Source organism: Tympanuchus pallidicinctus, unplaced genomic scaffold (assembly GCF_026119805.1).
Source record: "Tympanuchus pallidicinctus isolate F22 unplaced genomic scaffold, pur_lepc_1.0 scaffold18, whole genome shotgun sequence".
Lineage (NCBI taxonomy): Eukaryota > Metazoa > Chordata > Aves > Galliformes > Phasianidae > Tympanuchus > Tympanuchus pallidicinctus.
Genome location: NW_026294699.1, coordinates 9,111,124 through 9,135,566, shown reverse-complemented (window position 1 = coordinate 9,135,566; position 24,443 = coordinate 9,111,124). Strand labels below are relative to the sequence as shown.

Genomic DNA, 24,443 nt, shown 5'->3' with positions numbered 1-24,443 from the left:
AGGGTAGCACGCAATCACACCCATGCACTTGTCACCAGCACGGCCACGGTTAATACAGATCAGCAAGATTTATATGGAAGAATATTTAATCTGGTCAGGGGAGGAAGGGGAAGGAGGGGTCATCTGTGGTTTTACTTCTTAAATATTTCTCTCTACTCCGGAAGGGTCCATTTCTCGCCGGAAAAGGTCCGATATAAATTAGAACAGAGGGAGGAGGCTGCCGGTGGCCCCGTTCAGTCCCAGCCAAAGTCCTGTCCCGTCATCTGGTAAAACTTCATGTTGAAGGGTCTGTAGAACTCCTGCAGGCGCTGCACCACCTGCCCCTCGATCTTGGGGTGCGGCCGCCCCTTGGACTTGCCAAGGCAGCGGGGCTTGCTGCTGCCCTCCGGCTTCTTCAGGCAGGGAAAGCCCTTTGTCTGGTTGAAATAGAAATGTTTGTCCGTCACCACCCTCTTGAGACCCAGGAAGTCCTGGACGCGGCCCATCTCCCCAGCCGGGTCACTGACCAGCCTCTCTCCGCTGACAAAGAGGAATTTGGAGAGGGGGAAGTACTGCAGCCAGTTGTCCAGGTGCTTGGCGTAGATCCCGATCCTGACTGCGCTCCAGCTCGTGTCGATCAGTCCCGTGCTGATGTTTTTGAAGGCCAAGTCTTGGAAGCTGGGGATGGTGGGGTTTTTGGAAAGCGTCTGCGTGTAGTCCGAGATGGCGCGGGTGACGGGGTTGCGCACCACCACGATCAGCTTGGTGTCCCGTGACATGTTGTAGATGCGCCGCGGAGCCTCCTTGGTGACAAAGTAGCTGGGGGTCTTCTCCATTGTGATCTGCCCCTCTAGTGTCCGTGGCATCAAGCTCCTGGGGAGAGAAGGCAACACGGTCAGGGCTGGTGGATGGGACCCTACTGCACTCCATCAGTTCCCACCTCACCTTCTCAGAGCCTGGAGCAGCCCCAGTTCCCAGCCCTGGTCATAGAGACAGTTAACTTTCCCCTCAAACCTGACCCAACCACAATGCAGGTGCCGATCAGGTTCAACCTCCTCTGCCTCCAGAGAGCAAGCAGTTAAGGCCAGAAAAAGACAGTTCCTTTAAAAAAAAAAAAAAGGGCAGGAAACCTCTCAGGACCCAGGCATTATGTTGTGTAAAACTCACTGGGGAGATTGTTCCTCTGTGCACTTTAATGAGGCATTAATTACTGGAGAAATTACCCAGGCATGTCACCCTTCGGGCTGAGAGAGCTGGGGCTGGACTGGGAAGGGACTGGGGCATGGTGCCCCTACAGCAGTATGGGTGCCTTCTCAACTCCTCCATGTCTCCTTCCACTTGGGGCTGAGCGTGTCCCTTCTGGCCATCTTGATGAAGAAGGAGGATGGGATGGGAAGGGATGGGGTGGGATGGGACGCTTCCAGAGACTGACTTAGTACTGTGGGCAATGACTGAATCACTCCAGTAGGTTCTTCTGAAACAAGAACTGTGTGTCCACCTACACATACAGATACATGATCACAGTCATTGCTCCCACCCAGCATCATTCCTAGAAGAGTACAAACCCTGCAGGTGTGCACTATTTTATAGATGGAAACCAACATGGTGTGCACTGTGTGGGTGCTGGCATGCCTCCGGAATGCCCACATACACCCACATACACCTCCTGACACTGAGCTACCCAGTCCTGAATACCAACCATAGCCAGGAGTAATGGATGATGTCCTGTGGGCACACTGGGGCCAGCACTGCCCTGCGGATGCCAATGGCTCAGTCCTGACCACGCTGTCAGCACACCAGGGCTCTGCCCAGCAGCATCTGTTCCTTATGTAATGGGAAAAGGCTTGAGGTTTGGGGTTTTTTTCCTCTGGACGCAGGAAAGAACACTTTATTAAAAGCATTTGTGAGCAACGCTGGGCCCCACATTACTCCCTCCCCCAAATGAGAGGCAAAGCCACTTGTGGCTGTATTTTGTTGGCTTTGTTTGGACAGTGACGGCACTCACAGAGCCACTTCTTATCCCCAGCCCCATCAGCAGGGGCAGGCACAGCTGGCACAGCTGGATGGAGGGGCTCCTGGCAGCAGGTTGTCACATCTCCTGTAGTTGTAACCCTAAACACATCCCAAAGCCAACCCCACAATGCCACTTCTCAGCAAGCTGAGGGATGATGGGGACAGACACCTCCAGCACAGCTCCTGCCCATCCCATCCCTTGTGCGCCCCTGAGCCCACACAGGCCAGTCCTCCCCTCTGGGAATGCAGCACTGCTCCCAGCACTTCCCTCAGATGCCTCACGGCGCATGTGGGACCTAAATCAGACCCTGTCCTCAACGTACAACAAAATGTTCATTGTGCAACATTTGGGATGACATCATCCAAGCTCCTGGAGAGCCAACATGAAGCCGAAATTCTGCTTCTCTTGGTCTGTTCTCTACAAACTGGTGTTGTTTTGACCCAAGCTGAAGTTCTGCCGAGCTTTCACCTGGATGACCACAGAAAAGTCAAAGGAAGGCAAGTTTTTGAGAAAAAAAATCACTAAATCATTTAAAACCACCAGATTTTCAGTGCCCACACATGCCGCTCCTGTAACCCAAAGATTAGGGCTATTTCTAGGAAAAAATATACAGCCCTGTCCAGAGCTCTGAGGTACCAAGTACACTGAAAAAGGATGGGCAGCAGGGTCCCCTTTGCCCTGACATGGTGACCATGAGGAACGATGCCATTCTGGATGCCCCAAGCCAAGCTTGCATGGAAGTATCTTCCAAAAGCTGCTTTATCCCCTATCTGGGTGATTGACAGCCAGCACTGCCAGAGCCCACACACACCCTGCCATCCATGGTTGCATGCATGCAGGAGCAGTCCCAGCTATAATTAGAGCCAGCCACTCTCTTCTATGCTTAACAAAAAATGTAATTAAAGTAAAATTTAAAGTCCATGTTAAGGCAGCAGCACACCTTCCACTCAGCTCTGTCCCACAGATTCCCACTCCTTGCAAGAAAACTGTGTTACTCTGCATTTCCATTAGCTCCCTAAGACTTCTCCCTAAATTACTCCAGTTAATTATTGATAACCCCCCTCCACCTACAGACCTGACTTAAATCAGAAATCAATGGACCTGTTATGCTCCACCTTAGAAAAAGCACTGGAAACTTTAATTGCATATACAGTTAATTTTTACTAAGAGAACACATCGAGTATGCCAAGCACTGCCCACAGGTACACGTCATAGAATCACAGAATCATTACTCTGTGTGCCCCATGGAAAAGATGGCTAAGGTCACCAAGCCCAATCCCAACTCACCCCCACTGACCATCTCCCCAGGTGCCACGTATCCATGGCGTGGGCAATGGGGTTTCCTACATGGAGATGTTCAACACGTGGAGCTGTGAGCATCTCCCCCCAAGGCAGCTCCCACTGCACCACGTGGATGATCAGCCACTGAGGGTCTCCTCTCAGAACTGTGCCCTTGGATCTGTACACCGAGTGCTGCCCGACACCTCCAGGCCCACCCTCCTATAGGCAATGGGAAATGGCAGATTAAGGCTGTGCTCCCAGGGGCCCTTACAATGATTAATGATCTCCTCTGTTGAGGTAGCGAGGCGCAATGAATTACAACCCTGATAAAAACGCAGAAAGCTGCTTTAAACACAGATTAACAGCCAGAGCGGGCAGGTAATCAAAGCAGACTTCAAAAAGTGGGGTTAATTGGTTCAGGATTGCTGGGCTCTGCGATTGGTTTGCTGGAGACGGAGGAGAATCCATCCCAGGGATGGGCTGAGTGTAACATAACGGATGTGCCTGCACGGCGATAAGGGAGGCTCCAGCCCAGAGCTCCCACGGGCGATGCTGGCAGCGTCCTCCCAAGGCCCAGCCTGTGCCAGGCACACTCACAACGGTCCCAGACCCCATAATGCACAGTGCTGGTGATGGGAGCAGTTGGACTGGGTTCTGTGTTGTCACCAGCACTAGAAAAGGAAAAGAGGTAAAAGCACACCTGGAAAAGGGGAAAAAACAACCCCTTCATTATTGTTAAAATTATTAAAAAATTATTAAGAATTATTAAAAAATGACCGCTGACATAAGGCAGTGACAGAAACAAGTGAAAGGCACAGGGATTTCTGCTGGAGCTGACACGGCTGGCAGCTTGATGCTGCACCAACGACGCTTTCAAGACAGTCAGCCATCAAGGGGAACGGTGATTTTGGGACTAACCCAGCAGGACCCGCAGAATGGTGTCACATTCCATCCCAGCGTGGGCATGGAGCTGCGTCCGGCACGGTGACACCGGATCTCCCTGATGGCACAGTGACAGCCCCAAGGCTCAATGGGGGCCGGGACCTTTTTGTGCAGATGTAAAACAGTTTGGAACCAGAGACGGGAGAGGGCTTGGGGCAGATCTCCGCAGATTTCTCCTCTCCGGTACCACCCGGATCTACATATGAATCGCACCAAGGCTTATCTCACCCGGCGGGGACAAGGAGGCCTTTGTGGCAGCAGCAGCAGCTATGAAGTTGTTAAACTGGAACCGGAGAGGAAAACTTTCAGATAGCGAAGATAGCAGCACCTCTGCTAGGGAATGGGGCCAGAAGGCAGCGAGGGGATGGGACACTGGATACGGACCCAACAGTGCATCCCTGAGCGCACCACGGCTAACGGCATGGATGGAGACAGCCACTCTGTCTCCAAAGTGGGGTGGGGGACACAAGCAGAAAACCACAAGCCCAGGCCCCTCCATCACCTCCCCCTGGAGCATCTGTTGAACCCCAGCAAACCGCCCGGGAGCAAATTAAGGCCATGGTCTCTTTGGCTGCTCATTACCGTGCCATCCCCACGCCATCCCCTTCGCCCCTCGTCGCCCTCAGTGCACACTGAGCCCTGCGGCGCTTTCCCTCCCTGCCTGCTCCATTATTTTTTGATTCTTTCACTGATTCAAAAATGTGCAAATGAGGCCGCAGCTTCCCAATCAGGCCCGGCCATGAGCTAATTGGCTTTAAGCAGGGAAACCTGAATATGGTAATGGAGGTGGTAATGAGGCCAGGATGCGCCTGGAAGGGGAGCCAAGCCCTCAGCTCAGCGACCAAAGCCATGTCAATTAACAACAAGGGAGATAATTTATTAATGCTCCTTTGCACCCCCACGCCCTTTGCACGTAATTACTGTTTGATACATGAAGCAGCCTGGAGGTTTGCCCCACTCCCAGCTGCAGGGAGCAGCCCCCAGCATCCTCAGTGCCTCCAGACCTCTCCCAGCCCTGGGATGGAGTCTCTTCTGGGGCTTCAACCCAGCCTGTGCACCAGGAGGGGCTCAGTGCAGGGCCAGGAGCTGGGGAATGTTGGGTTTGGCTTCCCAACCTATTGAGCATCATATTCTAGGGGATGTGGAGTGATGGAAAGGGGAGAAGCTGGAGACAGCATTAGCATTTCTAATGAACTGGCTGCTTTTACGTGTCATCTGACACCCAGTTATTCATCCCCGATAAGAACCATGCCATTTGGAAAACCATTTTGGGAACCAAAGTCCTTATTGTGTACAGAGCCACCCAGCCCTCTGTGTGCCCCAAATCCTGATGGTTAGCAGAGAAAAGGGATGCTCCCCCATCACCATGGCACAGCTGCATCCTCTGCATCATTTGCTTCAAGTCCATGCTTGTGTTTATGGCCAGAGATCTCAGTTATGGGCAGCTCACGGCCCTGAAGGTATGTGACTGATTGTGGTGTCCTTCCCCGGTTATTCCAGTGGGGTCATTAAGGCCAAAGGGTTACTGATGAATCCACCCAACGCATACCGTTATGGAGAGCAGAAAGCAGATACTCTTTCTCCAGTGCTGGAGAAAGAGGCTGATCAGTGCAGGGGTGCTGCATGCGTGCCCTGGAACACACACACTGGCTTGCACACACACACTTGTCTGCACACATGCACAGAGAGGCCTGGTATAGGGGAATGAGACTGGAACTTCAAGATCTTGTGGTGCTGTTGGGGCTCAGCTTTATGCACCCATTTCCATTTGCAAGCCAGGTGGGGTCACACCACCCCTCTGCTTCCACCAGGTGTGGGAAGGTCCTGGTTGGCAGCGCAGGGCTCCCGGCCAAGCACAAAGCCACACCTGGGGCCTTTGTCATCTTAGAGACCATCACCCAGGGATGCAGAAGTACAGTACCCCAAAGCCCATGGCAACAACTGCTACCTCCAGTGCCCACCCAAGGGTAATGTAATGGATGAGCACTGCAGAGTAAAGAGTGGAAACAATTCCAACAGATGATGCCACGTGGGGACATTGATGAGCCACCTTGGGCAGTGTCAACGTAAACACCACAACTGGAGAAGCGCAGCGTTCCACCTGCAGTGAGCAAAGATGCCCTTTGATCAGCCATTGGCATAAAAGCAGCTGAGCCTGGATTTACAGCTGAGAAAAGAAACGGTACCACAAATCCTCAAAAAAACCCAGAAGGAGCAGGCAGGTAGCAGTGGTGCCAAGCAGGGTCTGAGCAGTCTGGGCAGGACGCAGCTTTGCCATCCCTCTGTGACGAAGCACAGCAATTAGAGCCCTGCTCAGCTGCTGCTCCCCAGTGCCCCTTTGATTCCCAGCCTGGGGCACAGGGACGGCCTGCAGCAGGTGTCCTGCCTGCCACACGGGTCAGCCGAGGGCTCTGATCTCCAAATGACCCTTCCCGCAGTGAATACGTCCCCGCGCCCAAACAGCTTGCAGATGAAGGAGCAACAGACTGGAGATGATTTATTCAGGAATTAAAGGTTCAGTACCCCTTTTAAAGGCTGAGCCTCGCCGCTGTCAGCCTTCATTGCACACAATTAAAGGGGTTAGCTGCCCAGCCCCGCGGCAGCTCTCCTCCCTTGCAGGGGAATGAAATATAACAAAACCAAACCCTTCCACGCGCCCCAGTTTGGGGCACGACTGAAGGATATGCAAACTCACTAACGGCACAAAATGATGCTTTCACTCAGTTTCCTGCCAGGGACAGGGAGCACAGAGCTCAGGTGTGGGCTGTCCCCCATCTTGCATGGTGTTGTCCCAGCACCGAGCTCAATGCAGCACCAATGCTGTTGGGTGCTCAGCACCAGCGCCAAGAGCGGCTGCATGCAAGCTCACATCAGGCTGAGATCAGCCTTGTGGGAAGAGATGGGGTAAAACAGGGCACTGCCTGCATTATTCTTTTCCCTTCAGAGTTCTAAGAGTTGACCCAAGTGGGGAAGCACCACTTCTGGGCACAAGCAGCAGGAGTTGAATGAAAAGCTTCCTTCCTTGGATAGCAGAAAAGGAAGAAATCTGCTGCTTGCGGCAGGGCTGGTAATCTTTGCATAGCAGTAAATCTTGCTGCCACCACAGCAGAGGGCAATCCAGCAGATTGCTGCACCTTTCAGCGGAATCAGCTGCTTAACAGAGCTCTCCCCAAACCACGCATCTCATCTTTTGTGGCCACCAAGAACGCCTGACATCTACGACTGCAAATAAAAAAAATACATCTATAGTATTTTTAACTAAACGCCCTCTTGCAGCACTGAGCAGACACTTCTTGGCTTCTTACATAGTCTCAGAAGAGCACAGGAAGTAAATAAACTCTAAATCTTGTTTATCTCAACCTTAAGGTTGCAAGGCTCCTGTCTCCCACATGAAGCTTGCTAATGCTCCAGCTCCTGCCAGGAAATCTTCAACAGAAAGGGGAATTTCTGCCAAAACAGGGATCCTGAGCAGGTGAAAGAAAGCACGCACTGAGCCTCACTGAGCTGATGGAAGGGCAAAACCTTCAAAATCCATCCCACAGCAGTGCAAGGACCTGGTCCCAGTACTGCCACAGGTATGGGAGTGCAGGGGGGAGGAAGAAAGGAGAAATTCACGTGTGTGCCAGAGAGAGACCTTCAAGCGGCCGCTGTGCTGCCAGCTGCTTGCTTTGATCCACAGATGCTGACGAGGCACTGGGACAAGTCCCCAGAGCTGTGAGTCAATGTACTTTGCCTTCACGTTTATTTGATGTCAGCATGGGGCTGCCCAGCACCCTGTAGCCTCAGGTGGGCACTGAGAAGGATGAATAGAAGTTTAGTCAAGGGGCAATGAGGAATGGCACAGGGTGCCCAGAGAGATGGAGGTGTCCCATCCCTGCACACACACACGGTCAGTCTGGACAGGGCTCTGAGCACTGATGGAGCTGTGGGTGTCCCTGCTCAGTGCAGAGAGTGGGACCTGATGGCCTTCAGAGGCCATCCAACTCAACTTCCCTTCCAACTCAAACCGCTCAGTGGTTCTCTGAAATCACTGAGTCGATGTTAGAATGCAGTGAACGCACTTCAGACTGACTATGTGACCCTGTGGTCTGATAGGCACAGAAACAGCCACTGTACCTCTGTTATCTGCCCCTGTTATCCACCCCTGCTATCTGCATCCCCTCTATCTGTATCCACCCTTATCTGCATCCCCCTTATCAGGGAGCAGCGAGGCAGTGCGGTCGGATGTTCTCTTCCTCAGAGTGAAACCACTCTGTGAAACATGAGTGGGGTCCAGAGGCGGGATAGCTAATCTAGTGCAGAAAACCTGTCAGATTTGGCTAAGGGACAAAGCTGCCTTTATTGAATTTATAACACAGAGGGTGGAGTGAGGATGGCAAAAAGAAAAAAAAGACCAAAAAAAAAAAAAAAAAAAAGAAAGACAAAACAAGACGAGCACTGGTCAAAGCTACAAGTTCAAGCTAACCACGAGCCCTTCTGAAATGCATCCAGAACTGTCTCCTTTCTACCTAAGAAAGCATCCATCAGTCCTCACCCATGGACTGCAGCCAGACCTGAGAGCTGCAGCAGAGCCTTTGGGATCCATCACAACATTTCCCCATGACAGCTTCGAGCTCTCTTGGCTAGAGTCACAAAGGCATTTCGGAAGGTGATGCTCATTGACACTGCACCCAAATCCATCTTCTCAACCCATCTGCAGCCCCACCTTGTCAGTGAGCATACCCTCATGTGGGACCGCGTGCCCTGACACCATCTGCCATCAGACCTCATCTCTTCTGCAGGGACAGGGATGTGAGGAACATGGATGTTTGGGGACTGGGATCTGTGGGGGGACAGGGATGTATAGGAACAGGAATGCAGAGGACAGCAGCCCCATGCCTGCATGCCCCAGCAACGTCAACACCTCAAGCAGTCAATCACCGTCAGCTGCATCCTCTGCATTTATTACAAGGGCATCAGTGCTGCAAGCTGGAGCTTCTGGCCCTGTTTTTGGCGTGCAACAAGGGAAGATTAGAGCTAGCCCCTCCCCAAATAGTCATTTTCCCTGCACACAGCCGGACCCCAGCTCTGCAAAGCCCATAACACCTGTGCTGGGCTCACAACAGTTCAGGCTCTGGGAGCTGCATCCCTCCCTGCCTCTGTTAGCGACAAAACTCCAGCACGGGCAGCTCGGGGCTGTTCTCAGGCAGCATGCTGTCACGCTGCCACGGAAAAGCTCTTGTTGAGATGGAAAATGTATCTGATTTTCCACAAAAAAAAAAAATAAAAAAAAAAATTCCCCATCTGTGTCAAATTTGTATTACAGCCTGGGGGAAGATGGGAAACAAATTTAGCTCTTTTTTTACTATCAGAAAAAGCCCCATTTCCTGGCACAGAGCACAGGCAAGTTTCACCCCTGAGTGCAGCAGTGATGCGGGGATGGCTCTGTGCCCCCGTACCCACAGCACCCCATTGCACTCTGTAGCAAGAGCAACCTGCCCAGCATCTGTGGGGTTGATCTCAACAATCTCCCCTGTGCACTTACAATCACTTCCTCCATGGAGAAGCCTCAGAGACCCTCACAGAATCAATCTGGGGTGGCTGCAGAGGACACCTTCTCACCTGGCGCTCAACCCCAGCTGCTCCCCAGCTGCAGGAAATCCCCCATCGAGCAGCAGGACGTGGGCAGAGCATGCCAAAAGCTGTTTCTCTCACTCTAAAGGGACCGTAATGATTTTGATCGGACATAGGAAGGGTTATCCAGCACTGCCCCCCCCAAGCCTGGACCACCTGCAGCCCCAGGGGCTGCCCCCAGGCTGAGATCTGGGGTATCTGTCAGCCCCAGAGCAGCAGCCCCACGTCCTCCCGTCACTGGGAACCACTGGGAATTCTCATACAAAGCATTTCTGCACTGGAAAAGCATCAGTTTGTGGCTACGAGAGCTGTTTGTGGGAAAGGACTGGATTTTTATTATTTTTAGCCCGGCTTCCTAAGGAAATGTGGCTTAAGCAATCACACGGTCTGTCTGCCTGCCCGCCCGTCTGTCTGCTGGGTTTCCCCCAGAATCCTCTGATCCCACCGCCCCATTCCAGCCAGATTGAATGGAGGACAAGGATCAGACCCAGGAAGTTTGCACATCTCCATGACAAGCAGGGATGGAGCAGGACCACCTCACCCCTAGGCACAGCATAAAGAAAGGCATTTCTTCCCAACCCAGAAGGCTTTGGGGAGAAGCTTCCAGTGCAGCAGGAATCCCAAGCCTGCATTCTTTGCTCCCACGTTATGATGTGCCATCATGCACACCCAAGACAGCCTTCAGCCTTTACCTCCACACAGCTCTCAGGCATTCTGCTCCATGCCTGTAGCAATGCACGGGGTAATTGTGACCAAAGCACAAGACCTGACACTTGGCTTTGTTGAAACTCATTTCATTGGCCTCAACCCACTGATCCTATCCAGATCCATCCATAGGGCCTCCCTACCCTCAGGCAGATCAACACTTCCCCCCAATTTGGTGTCATCTGCACACTTACTGAGGGTGCACCCAATCCTCTCATCCAGATCATCAATAAAGATATTCCACAGGGCTGGCCTCGGTACCAACCCCTGAGCCAGGCACTGCCATACCTTGGTGGTGGTGGGTGGGAGCCTGTGGCAACACAAACAGCTCCATCCCTTCGTCTGTGTGGGATGCAGAGCCTGGGGCTGCGTAGAACCAAGGCCATGTGGAACGAAAACCCCACCAGGTTGCAGGGAGAGAGGAATGGGCAGAGAGATATGAGAAGGATGATGCTGCTGGAGGACTGAGGCAGCAGCCCCATGCACAGAACTGGGGTTGGGTGACCAGCACGAGGAGATGCTTGGTCCTGTGATGTCCCCAGGGCATAGCAAGGTCCTGGCAGAACCCGTCCTGAAGTTAGCACTGGGTAAAAGAAATGAAAATCCAAAGAGTCAGCTTACAGCGAATGGCTTTTCCCTGTGTGTCAGTAGCTCTGAAGGAAAACAAAACAAGACAAAACCTTCTTTAGGCATTTCAGCGTGGCTTTTCCCAGTCAGCATGAAAATTCAGATAGGAGAAGGCGTTGGGTAAAACGCTCAATTCCCCACAGCCCGGAGAGCCCTCATCAAAAATCCATTTGAAGTGTTACTCTCAAATCCCTCATGGCAATGGGATATTTTAAGGTCAGTTAAACTTATTATTCACTCAAGATTTTCTTTCAGGTCCCTGCATATTTTAAACAGATTTTCCCCCATCTCCAGTCCAACCGTGTTACAAAAACCCCTTTCCTTTCTTTTCAAGAAGAAAAAAAAAAAAGTTGTCAAAAGAAAAGATACTAATCAGAAACAGCTTCCGAAGCCCCACAGCCCGTTTGTACACAGCACCAAAAAGCAGCGCCGCTCCCTCCAGATCCCCAAATCCCCTGACTTCAAAATGCTGAATGGAGCTGCGCTAGGAGGAAAAGAATGAACTCAAATTTGTTCCTTCTCATTGAAGCAGAGTTTACACGCAATTTGTTTTTCTCCCTCCCATCGTGTGAGGTAAAGAAGCGATCCCAAATACCGCGTTATTTTTCAACACTTGGTGTTTCCAGTTTTTTGGAATGGTGGTTTTACTCCTGCATGCCTTTATTCTCCTGGGATGTTATGACTTTATTGTTATTATATTTAACACAGAACCCCCAAAGAATCCAATTTTTCCCACCTGCAGTGGAAGCAGCACAGTGCTGTTCCAGGGGCTGAAATAAGTTCTTCTGGTACAAAGTGAGCTCAGCACCACGAGGAGGAATACCTTGTGGGGATGTGTTGGGTCCCCTCCCGTCCCCAGCACTGCTTCCATCCCTGCACAGCTCCTCGTCTCTGCGCCTGGGCTCAGTGCTGCATGCTCAGCATTACCCATCTTATTACGGCACCTCATGGTGTTAGAATCATAGAATCCTTAAGAGTTGGAAGGGAAACCCTAGAGTCCTGCTTCTCTGAAGGTCACAAGCAATATGAAGAGCTCTACGTGAAGCCAGAAGTAATGCAGCCAACACAGGAGGCAAATTGAGCCGAGAGGAAAAGATCGCAAGTGCCCGTAATCTTGCTCCAGAGAGCGAGGAGTTCAGAAATTATTAAATGGTTCTTCTCATTCCCAGCCATCTGGCCTGCATTTCTCCATTTATTCAATCAGACATGTGTTGCTTTTATCCCCGCAGCCGCCAGCTCTCCCCTGCTCTCTGCAAACACATGCATCCTCCGCTCTGCCCCTTTGCAGCTTGGCGAGTTCCATACAGCACGGGCTCCCAACAAGTGAACGTGCCCATTTCAGCCACTTCCCCTAATGGATTTCTCCCATTTCTACCTAAAAATCGGTGTTCGTGCAAAACAAGGCAGCTGTGGTGGGCTGAGGCACCATTTTGAGTTGGGAACCCCATTGATGGAAAGCAGCATCATCCTGACATCAGCAGTACTGCTGGGTCTGGGAGCACAGATCTCCCAGTGGGAAAGTATAGGACCAAGGTGTGGGAAAAATCCTCCCACATTGTCCTTTTTCAGGTGACCCCAGCACACTTGTGCCAAAGCCAGGATGCCCAGCAGCACAGGCTCCCACCACCAGAGCCAGGAGTACAGCCCTGCTCCTCCACAGTCTTTGGAGGGCAATAGCAGACCCAGCAGCCTGCCCAGTGCAGCAGATCCACGCAGGCTGCTGGGAGCCTCAGTCACTGCCATTCAACAATTGGGTTAGAAGGGACCCCCACACCCCAACCCCACCCCCTGTTATGGGCTCAGTGCCCCCCACCAGCACATCCTCAGAGGACACCCCACACCACCCTGGCTGCACATTCCCCTTCCACGAGGCTCCTCTACAGCCTCCCTTCAGCAGGAACTGCACTCCTCAAGTCCCCAGCAGGGCCAGGAGTGAATTACGTTTAATTACACACTGTCCAGTGCCTTGGGTATCAGGCCAAGTGTTACCAGATGTGCAGGGATCTCTGTCAAAGCCATCTGCAGGCTTAAACGCCTGTTGGGATATTTAATATGTTGGTATCTGGGGTGTGAGGGTCAGTGCCGGGGGTTTCCATGCAGATGTTGCACTTCTTTTCTCCACTTCCCATCACCTTTTAATAACACCATAAATCATCAGGCACTTCTCAGGTGACCACGCAATTGCTCATTCGTGCATGTAAGCGAGCTTATCTGGACCCTCCACTGCCACACGGAGCTGCTGGGAGCCAGCTCCAGCCACGGGCTGTGCGTGCCCCACCTCTCCTCCGAGCCATCTCCTGGCATATGTGCTTCAGATGCATTGTGGCAGCATGAGGAAGAGACACGTAACTGATATGGGGAGATGAAAAAAGGTCGGATGGGTCTGTTCCTAATGTGAGCCGCAATGCGCGCAGCCCTTTGATTGCCGCAGAAATAAAAGATGGAAATTCACTGGAGGCAAAGGAATTAATTAACAGGAGAATAAAGGAGCATCGGTCTGTTGGAGTCCTGGCATCAATTCCCAGGCTGGTTTTGAAGTGGCAACAGTTTTCCTTGGTCTTTAAAGTTGTTCTGCTCCGTTCCTCACAGCGCTTCAGGGAACACAGCACGTGAGAGCCTCAGCCTTAAGGTCCTCCCCAAACCCCAAAGAAAAGGAGAGACTGTGCGAGTGTGCACCTCCACCCTGGTTCAGTCCATGAATACATCAGGCTCTCACAGTTTGAAGCAGAGGAATATTAATGCTTAGTACAGATAGGATCAGGCCCAACAAAGCTGTCTTTCTCTTTCTGCCTCAAAACTGGGCCGACGGGAACAGGGCAACCCCAACAAAGCCACCTCTCACGGTCCTCCATCCAACATACAGCACGCACAACCAGATCCGAGCTTCCAAAATCCCGCTGATGCAAAGTGCTGCTTCACAAACCTCTCTCCATACAGCCCCCCAATAAAACAAGGCTGAACCCCATCCGCAGACCCCAGCTGAGCTCAGCTGGATGCAGAACACCCGCCCAGCCCATGGTGCTGGCTGCTCTGCACCATGCACGTCCCCTTTTCCAGCGGGTGCAGGTTGTCATGCTAGGGCTGTGACACCACAGGGGGGACATCCAGCCCCCTTTCTGCCCCAAACAGGCTTTCATAGAGACAGACAATCCCTTCCCTCAACAAAACCTCAATTCCGAGCTCCAAATACTTGGCAGCGGCCCCTTGACATTTTTCCTCGTGGCTTAGGAACATGACTTTCTGCAATATAAAAGCAGCCTATGCTCTTGGTGAAGAATGACCACTCCCAATTGCTGCCAATCATGCAGCAGCCCCACAGAGCTGTCACTTGAGGGGTGGCACTGATAGCACCCAGCTGCACTGCTGGGGCCTTGGCAGCTATCAACAAATGTCAGCAGAAAGGGGTGTGCTCCTGACCCCAGTCTGCTGCAGTGCAGCACAGTGGGATGCATGGGAGATGCATTTCAGCCTTTTCACATCATGCACAAAGTAGCAAGAAGAGGCACCTGGCACCACGGCAGCAGCACTGCTCTCAGTTATAGCAAGGAAAAGGGACTGCCCCAACTTCCAGCCAGCCACCACCTCACTGGGCTGCAGTTTGCTTTAGAGGCTGCATTGGACCTGTACCAACAGCAGTGGGTCCTGCTCCCCCAGGCCTGGGCTGTGAGAGGCCAGCAGCTCTGGAGCAGCTGGGAAGTATGCTGCCCCAGCACCACACACACAGGCAGAAGGCAGAGCCAAGCTCCAGCCCTGGGGACAGGACTCATCACATTCCCTGTGTGCTCCCATCCATCAGTGCCCACTGCCTCCTGTGCAGTGCCTGCTGATGGCAGCTGCCAGCTCACCAGCTGGAACAGCCCAAAGGGTACAAGATCCCAAATTCTCCAACACAAACTCTCCTGTGCAGCCCTAAGTGTACAGTGGTGTCAGTGCAGGCACACAGCCACGTGCTGCTCAGGGGTTGAGCTATAAATCAATGGCAGAGCATTCAGTCCTTCCCCAGCAAGGACGCCCAGCAAGGTCACGTCCCTATGCTCCCCAGCCTAATGAGCAGAGATTACCAGTAAGACCTCACTGACAAGTGACTGTATTAATGTAATTCTCTGCTGCTTGTAATCAATGTGTGTGTTAAAACTTACAGCCCTTCTGAGAGCCAGCATCCCTCATGCCACAGTGCTATGGGAGCAGCACAGTTTGCTCCCTGTTGGGCCATTCCTGGGCCACGATGCTTCGTGCAGAGCATGATGTGATGGGCAAAATCCCTCCACGATGAGCCCAGCAGCAAGAGTTTCGTGCAATTGCTCACAAGAAACCAACTGCAAATATTTTGCTCTGCATTTCAAGCACAGACGGTGTTGGTCAGAGCATGTGGTGCTTTGCTGCTTTGGGCAATTTGTAGCACCCACACATGCTGGAGCAGCAATGAATGTGCTCTGTGGCTCTGTAGCATCTCACAGGTGGCAGAGCCCAGATTTCTTGCACAGCCATTACTGTGCAAACGGCGCTCTGCGGGCTCAGACACGCACAGCCTGTGTGCACGCTCACACTGGGCACGCTGCCTGTGCCCCAGTGACAGCAGTGGCCCTGATTGACTGCAATATTCACCATTTGCATTTCAAACAACTCTTCAGATCAAGATCGACTCACTTAAAAGATGCATGAATAATTCTGAAGACACTTAGAGCCCTGTGATCTGCGAGCTGTCTCCACCAGGAGGGAGAAAGAGGCCAAATTAAATCAGCTGCATTTTTTTTTTCTTTTCTTTTTTTTTTTTATGAGGATGGTCCTGGGCAAAATGTGAGCAACTGTTCATAGGACCATTGCAGCACGGTTAGGTTGGAAGGGACTTTAAAGCCCTTCTGGTTCCAACCTCTGCTGTAGGCTGGCTGCCCCGGCTCCCATCCATGGCACTGAGCCCCGCTGTCCCACCCAGCCCTCGCTGTGGGATCGGGAGCAGCAGCATCCGCAGCAGCTTTGTAAGCAGGCAGATTTCCAAAGCCCTTTGAAAAGCCATTTGGAGCTAAGTCCTGGTATTAGAGCTGGCCTTTCATTAGGCAGGTTTTCAATCTCAACCGGAGCCGGTGTCACTGAAAAGTTTTTTAAAAGGTCAGGAAGAAGCTTTTAAGCATATTTGCCAATTAACCATTGTAACTCCCTCCTCCACCCCATGCGAGCTGCCCACTTCCATCTCTGGAGATGGTAATTACTGCTTTATAAATAAGCTTTGAACACCTCTAAGTAATGGTCTCTCCTTGCATGAAAGCACCCTGAACCCATTGGCCTTTTCCATCTCCTGCTACTGTCTGCATCTGAAAATAAAATAACCCCAAAAAAGGACAGAATGCCTTTAAGAAACACCCGTGGTGCTGAGCTGGTCTCGGTGCAGCACAACACAAGGTACTCGATGCTGAACTCTGCTATTCAGCATCCAGACACCTGTTCCCATTCATTGCCTTTATCAGTGCCAGGGGAGGTTCAGGTTGAATATCAGGAACGATTTCTTCTCTGAAAGAGCTGCTGGTTTCTGGAACTGCTGCCCATGGAGGTGGTGGGGTCACTATCCCTGGAGGAGTTTGAGAACCACAGAGATGTGGCACTGAGGGATGTGGTCGGTGGGCACAGTCAGACGGAGTGGGGATATGAAAGGGCTTTTCCAGCCTGAATGGTTCTGTGACTCGATGCTCCTACGCCTGAATTCCCAACCCCTGAGGCTGCAAAAGCGGAACCAGGGAGCACAAGAAGGGCGTGAAGAGAGCATTTTCAATTGTATCGATTCATACTCCTTTTTAAAGCAGCTCCAGGCTTTCTAGGTGCACCATGTATTTATTGCAGCAGTCTGGGACAGCAGCATACTTAAAATCCTTTAGAAACTCCTGTTACTTCTGCACACCCCGCTGCACAGCAGACAGATAACACCACCATTTACTGAGCAGAGACAGCGACACTGAAAGAATTCCTCCGTTAGGAGGAGCGGGGCTCGTTCTGCTCCACAGCTCACAGCCTCCATCTGAACACCACAGCCAACACCAGCACAGCTCCAACATTCCCTCAGACCTGATCTGTGCAGCACCACGGGGATGTGGCAGCCGCAGCACAGGGATCTGCAAAGGGTCAGAGCAGCACCTAGGAGTACTGGGGGGAGCGGGGACAGGGATAGAGTGGCCAACACAGGGCAGATCCTGGGCAGAATGCTGCTTCCCAGCAGCTCTAAGTGTTTTCAAATGTTAATTCCTCCTCGCAGCCAGAAAAACTATTTTTAATCCCACGTGAAAGCAGTTTGCAGCAGCCCCAGCTCTGCGTGTATCACAAGGAGTGCACACACATTCTCTGAGCACAGCTGCTGGGGCAGTGTTTCAGCCCCAGCTCTAATGCACAAAAGGGACATCGAGCCCCAGTGCACGCAGACACATTTTTCTGTCTACTATCACATTTAAAGTAGCACCTATACAATAAAACATTCTAAATGCCATTAGAAAGCGACCACCATTGCCTCGGTTTTCCTGTGTTTTCCCTCTGTATTTTTATACACACAGGGGAAGGTGATGCAGAAAGGCTCTGTGCTGGTAATGAAAGCTACAAACGGAAATGAGAAATCACTGAATCAGAGCAGCGAACCCAAGGAGAGCTGAGATGCACAGAGGCAAACAAGGGCAGCTCTGAGCATGGAAATGCAGCCCTACACAGGGCAGATTGGCCCTGTCACGGAGTAGAAATAACATCCCCAAACCACTCTGTGCATTGCTACCCAACTCCTGGCGAGGTTCCCCTTGTTCCCCACTACCCATGGGCTTCTAAAAGGCATCTAGGAATGGCACAGTCCAGATAGGCTCTCAGCACGGTGCCAAAGAGGTGCTTGTGATTGTACAGATGGATTGAGGCACTCTATAGCATAACGTGCACAAACACCCCCTCAAAACATCTCCTGAGTTCCACTCTTCAGCTGCCAGAAGCACTCGCAGCAGAAGTCAAAGCAGCAGTGCTGGAGCCACATCCCTTCGCTGCTGCCCGAAAGCTGTGAGGTCCCGAGATGAAGTCTGCCTTCAGAAATCCCAAATGCCATTATCAGATTCAAGAGGCAAAGCACGGCCCGTGGGTGCACACACGCGCACTCCTAATGCACGCAGCCCTTCAACACACACCCAGCAGTGCAAGCAAAGCACATGGAGAGGCCTCTCCCCCCACAGTGTGCAGACCCACAGCCCAGCAAGAGGCAGAACGGCACCGAACCGTGCAGCTCAGCCCCAGAGTTTGGGCTCCGGGATGCTCTGCAGCACCAACGATTGCTGCTCATGTGGGGCTGAGTGCTTGCTGACTGTTGGCAGCACTCACACATGGGTGGATTCATTACTTCTGCCCCAAACCAGGAGGAAATAAGGAATTATTTGCAATTCCTACAGAATCCACCACCCGCAGCGGTTTCTCACAGCACAGTGCCCGTGGTTGTGCTCTCAGACACGCTGGGCTCAGCTCTCCAGCTGTACAACTCCTTCATATTGCAAAAAAGCAGCAAGAGGGGACAGGAAGAAAGGCTCAGATCACACATCATGCACGGAAACACACCACAGAGCAAAGCAGCTGACAGAGCTGCTGCCGACACAAAGTTTTGCTGGACAAAGACGAGGGAACACCGCATGAGCTGCAGCACAGGGAGAGCTCCCTAAGGCCCATTCTGCAGAGGGGAAAGAATTTCTAAATATCACCAGGAAACATCTCAGATCCCATCCTTCCATCTGCCTTCACCCACATTCCCACTCAGCAGAAGGACAGACAAGGGCTGCATGGAGCCGGCAGAGGAGCAGACACTGCCATCCTTTCCCTTTCCATTGGAGTTCACCCACCCTAACAGCAGCACAGAGCGCCAAAAAAATTAAAATGTGTTTTGCTTTGGGATACAATTTCACGTCATGCTTGGATTATCCATTAGGTAATTTATGCTGCAGCCTGGAGAAGGTGTTTAACCTTCCATAATTAGCGAAACCTACAGCAACTCCAGGAATTCCACCAGACGTGCATTGCTTTTACCAAAAGTTTTCTTCGTAAGAGAAAAAAGAACTGCTTAAGGAAATATTTTAAAGGAACGTTGAGCTACTTCACATTGAAATAAAATGTTCCAGTAAGAGTAAATGGCTTAAATCAGCAGCCGCCATTATTGAACCACTCAGTGCTCACTGAAGATACTCCTTACAGAGCAGCAAAATCCCTACGGGATTGAACTGCAAAAGAAAAACAATCTGTAGTGATATTTGTGAGGGTTCCCCCCCCTCCCCCCTTTTCTTCTCTCCTTGCATTGAGTTGAGACAAGCAAGGACCCACAGGTGCCTCCAGGCCAAATCTCTTGGCATGAGAAGCACTTGGTGTAATTTTGGTTTCCCAGCACATTCAAATATTCCAGAAATGTTTACACCACTTTGAGATATTCATCGGAAAAACCTGAGCTGCTGTCCAACTCCTATTTTCCTCCACCCAAACACACCCCGGCTTTCAGCACTGAGCTCTGTCTGGCTCTCAGGAGGAAAAAAAAACAAAACACCCTCATCAGAACAAAATCTTGAAGAAGACCAAACAAGAGAGGTGGGGAGAAGAGCGAACTACGAGAAATGGTTGTGATGCGATTGCAAACACGCGTGCAGAGTTAAAGCAAAACATCTCATTTCCCCCTCGCCCCCGATTGGAAGGATGCAACTTCTTCCCAGCGCGCTGCACGCTTCCCTGCTCCATTTATCCCAACTGCCCATAGCCATACACAGAACCACACGCACATCAGGTTGGGCTCTTTGCAAGCAAGGACCGCTGCAGCCCGAAACTGCGATGCAGTCACACTGCTCTCCTGGCTGTCCATCCCACGGCCGCCTCACCGGCAATACGAGAGCGCTCCATCTTCCCCTGCTTTAATTGCACACTCGCAGTCATTAAGCTCCCATTCTGCCAAGAGAGCTCTACCTCACAACCCCGGCCCCCAAAGGATTCGTTACGGTCGTTATCATTTCTAGAGCACCGCAGAGATTCGTATGGAGCTGCGGGGGGAGCCGATAAATCACAGCGATATTAATGCCGCCATCAAAATAAGCGCTACTCACTGCGTTTGAAGGTGCGTTAAGGCAAGAACTTTACAGTCCAGATGTGGTCTCACAGAGCTGAAACTCTGCGGGTAAAATTCCCACTAAACATCACACTTTCCGTTAAACACGCTGATTTTCACAGGTTACGATTTTGGCTAAAGTCGCTGAGCTGCCACCTCCTCCAGCACATCAAGAAACGTTAAGAAAAAGCACTCCTGTGAGCTTTGGGGAGCCCAAAACGGGAAGGACGGACAGGGCGAGCCGCTCCTTTTATTAATTGCAGATGGTTTGAGCCAACGCTGCAGCGCTTTATAAATCTGTGAGTTTGGACTCCCTTCAAAACACCGGAGTGGATTCTTGCTGCCTTCGAGGGGCTCAGCGCACGGGTTTGGCCCGGCCACGGCGCAGTTGGCCACGACTTGGGCTGCTAATGGACAACACATGCACGGTAGCTGCTCTTCCGATCGCTTTATCACTCAAAAAACTCCAATCCATTGAAACCCTCAGAACTGAGCGACTCCTTTCAGTAAGTACAACTCTGCCCTCTGACACAACATACAGTAAACATGAGCGATGCTCCTTCGCTCTTCCCCTCACTCTGCCAGTTCTCCTTTCCAAGGCCCAGGGAAAAAAAAAAAAGAAAAAAAAAAAGCAGGATTCTCCAGCTTTTTTGAGGTCTGTGCTGCCGTTATTCGCATGAGACACTGAGAAAAATATATCCCCCAATATATACACCCTGATAAGGTATTCCCTTAAGGAAGTTGGGAGGGGGAAATCTCGGTGCGGCTGAGAACCAAATGTTAAAGATTACAATTGCAAAACCTGAGCAATTGACAAAACAGTATCTGTTCCCGGTCTCCCCACCCTCTGCCACCTGCCCGCGGGGACACCGGGACTAGAGGGAATCGGAAAGGGACTGCAGCGCAGCGCCCGGCCCCGCCGCGCCGTGCGGGGCTTGGAGACGCCGCCACCGCACCGGGGAGCACCGCTGTTCCCGACGGTCGCTGTGCCCCGCATCCCGCGCACCCCCCGTGGCTCCGCGCTTGGGTACGGGGAACCCCCGGCACGGCGAGCAACGGAATCGCGACCGGGCGCTTCTCGGCGTTACCTGTACCAGCGCAGCCCCTTCTCGTAGCACCTGTCGAAGAAATGCGGCTCAGCGCCCACCGCGCGCACCCCGGGGTGCACCCGCAGGAACTCCAGCAGCGCCCGCGTCCCGCCCTTCTTCACGCCCACGATGATGGCTTGCGGGAAGCGCCGGCTGCCGCCGCCCAACGCCGGGCCCGCGTCGCCCGCTGCCGTCGGAGCCGCGCCGTCGGGGAGCGCAGCGGGCGGCGGCAGCAGCAAGGCGGGCGGCAGCGGCTCGCAGGGCCCGGGCAGGCAATAGAAGAAGTAGGTGAAGAAGAGGATCATGGTGAGGAGTAGCGAGGCGCGCCGTCCCCCGACGGGTCCCAGCAGCCGCCCGCTACATCCCATCGGGGGCCGCTCCCCGCGCAGCCCCCCGCCGCCGCCCCGCCGGGCAGCGCATCCCGCCCGGCCCCGGCCCCGCCGCCGAACCCCGCTCCGCTCCGCACCCCCGGCCCGACCCCTCCCCGCGCCCCCCCGGCCCGGCCCGGCCCTCCCTGCGCGCCGCCCTCGCTCCCACTCGCGGGCGGAGGGGGGCGGGCACGAGTGGGGCGAACCCGCCCGGGGACGGGGCTCACTCTTGGGGCGGCTCCGCGGCACCCCGGGGCAAGGGTCAGCACCCTCGGGCGGGGGGAGGGGGAAAGCCGGGGGAGGCGTCGGTTCATCGGTTGCTATTCTATTTTTTTCTCCTTTTTATCATTTCGAACGTTTGAAGCCGCGCAGCAGCCGGAGAGGTGGAGGAGGCGGAGGGGCGGTCCAGCCCTAAATAACCGGCACGTCCCGTGGCATGCAATTAGCAGCCGGCAGAGCTAATTAGGTTGCGCGGGCTAACGGTGTGTAGAAACGTGGCTCGTGTGTGTGTATTTCTTGTTTGAGGTGGGATTTCCCTGCGCCCTGCGAAATACACCGCCCCAAAGCGGCAGTTCGAGCGCTGCACCTCCAAACGAGTGTGCACAATGATCGGTGTGGGGGGACCCAGCAAGAGCCAAGCAAACCCCTATCCCAAAGCAGCACAGCACCTGTCTGCATCAGAGGGGCTGGATAAATCCTACCCGGTGCTGCAACAGGGATGGCACAAAGCCTGGGGCTGCTCTTGGGGCCGTGTCCCCTCGTCCTGAGGGCTCCATGGGGAAGCTCTGTGAATCCTCCTCTCCACGCGCCTCGAAACGCTGAGGCTTCCTTCCAGCCCTATCTGAAATCAGCAGTGTCTTAATTAACCTATTAATATAATTAGCTCTTTTTATAATTGGATTTGCTGAGTCTTCCAAGAGATTTGGGGGGGGGGGGAGGGGGAAATGATGGCTTGAGTGCAAAGGGTGCAGAGCTGTGCAAATACCGCAGCACTGATGCTTCTGCGTGGTGACACAGCTGTGCAGTGACACAGGTGACAAGCTGCACAGTGGCACAGACACCTGAATGGACGCTTTATTGATGGCACATTTGCATGGCTGCATGGTGGCACAATGGCAGTGTTGCATGATAACAAAGATACCTGGTGAGATGGCAGCACTGCTGCACAGTGGCACAACTGCACGGTGGCACAGCTGCCAAATGGCCGGGCAGTGTTGAATGGTAACAGAGCTGCCCACTAACACAGGGCACTATTGTACAGTGGTAGGGCTGCATGGTGACACAGCTGCACGGCAGCACAGCTGCCAAGTGGCACAATGACACGTGACACGGCTGCATGGTGTGGCACAGCTGCACGATGACAAGGCTGCTCAGTCACATGGCTGCATGGCAGCAGTGTTGCACTGGATGGTGATGTGGTGGCACTGCTACACAGTGGCACGGTGACAAAGCTGCATGGTGGCATGGCTGCTCAGTGACATGGCTACATGGTGGCACAGCTGCATGGTGACACGGTGACACGGCTGCAGGAAGGGCTTTGTGCCCTCTCGTGGCTGTGCTTGCAGGAGGCTCTGCTCATCCCATCCCATCCCATCCTGCACAGCTGCTTTTCAACACGAGGAAATAAAGGCCGGAGTGCAGCAGAGAACCTTCCCTGTTCACAGCCCAAAGGTTCCCCGGGGAAAAACACGAAGGGAAGATGATGACGAGGAAGTGAATCTGTTATCGGGAGCAGTTTGATAAATAAAAACGCATCCAAAATCCGCGCAGCACTTGCCAGCTCTTGTTGAGTTTACGCAAGTGATTAGAGAGAGGAACTGTTTCACTCCAGGCGAGAGCTGGTGGGAATGGTTCCAGCCCCGTGTTTGGGCTGGGGGGAAGTTGTTGTTGTTGGAAAATGCCAATTTGTCAAAATGGGAATGTTTGGCAGCAATATATCCACGCTGACAAACTTCTGTCTTCACACAGCCAGGGAGGCTCAGGAAAGGCAGAGGGGCGAGTGCATCACCCGCACTCATCATCCTCATGCCAGGAGGATCCCATGGGGCTGGGGCTGCTTTGTGGGGCTGCCATTGGTGCTGTATTTTGGGGCTGCCTCTTGGTGTTGCCACCAAGCTCTGCCCCATCTCCCACTGCAGTGCAGGGCAGGATGCAGAGAGTTCTACCTTTGCCTTTCTTGCCCTCCAGACTGGGGGACTTAAACCATGATCTGGAAGCGCGGTGCTGGGGCAGCCCAGTTAACTAAGGGCCATAAGTGCTCAGCTGCAAGTTGTTCCATGAAATTTAAAACATTTAATTTTGCTTGATTTAAAATAGTTGGGCTGCACTTTTCAGCTCTTTGAGATTTCTTTCCAACCCATCATTTCAATGTCATTTTAAATGGAGTAGAGGAGCTTTTTAAGGACAAAACACCACATTTTGGCTTGGGGATGTGCATTGAGGGTTCTGTGCAGGCAGGTTTGGGGGTCTTGTTGCCAGCAGGAATGGGTCTGGAGGTCTTGGTGCTGTTATTTTCACCTCCAGCAAAAAAAAAACGCTGTTCTGAAATGGGAAGCTCCAATGTTCTGCGTTCGGTGCCCTCTGCTCACCTCGGGTGGGGGCTTGCAGCTGTCCCCCAGGAGCTCACAGGGTGCAGGAGCCTCAGGGCTGCCCTGGAGGAGGCAGATGAAAGCATCCAGGACTGACACTGGTGTTATGGATGGGCTGCGGAGAGCGGTGTGCAGACACTGCTACGGATGTGGAAGGAT

At 52.8% G+C, this 24,443-nt stretch overlaps 1 protein-coding gene across 1 annotated transcript; it reads right to left on the bottom strand.

The window, feature by feature from the left end:
* Positions 1-83: 83 nt before the first annotated feature.
* Positions 84-21,696, bottom strand: HS3ST6 (heparan sulfate-glucosamine 3-sulfotransferase 6). Its single transcript, XM_052679776.1, has 2 exons — positions 21,329-21,696; positions 84-852 (listed from the first exon to the last, which is right to left on the bottom strand). Exons 1-2 carry the CDS (start codon positions 21,694-21,696, stop codon positions 234-236), a joined length of 987 nt encoding a protein of 328 aa, XP_052535736.1. The 3' UTR covers positions 84-233.
* Positions 21,697-24,443: the final 2,747 nt, after the last annotated feature.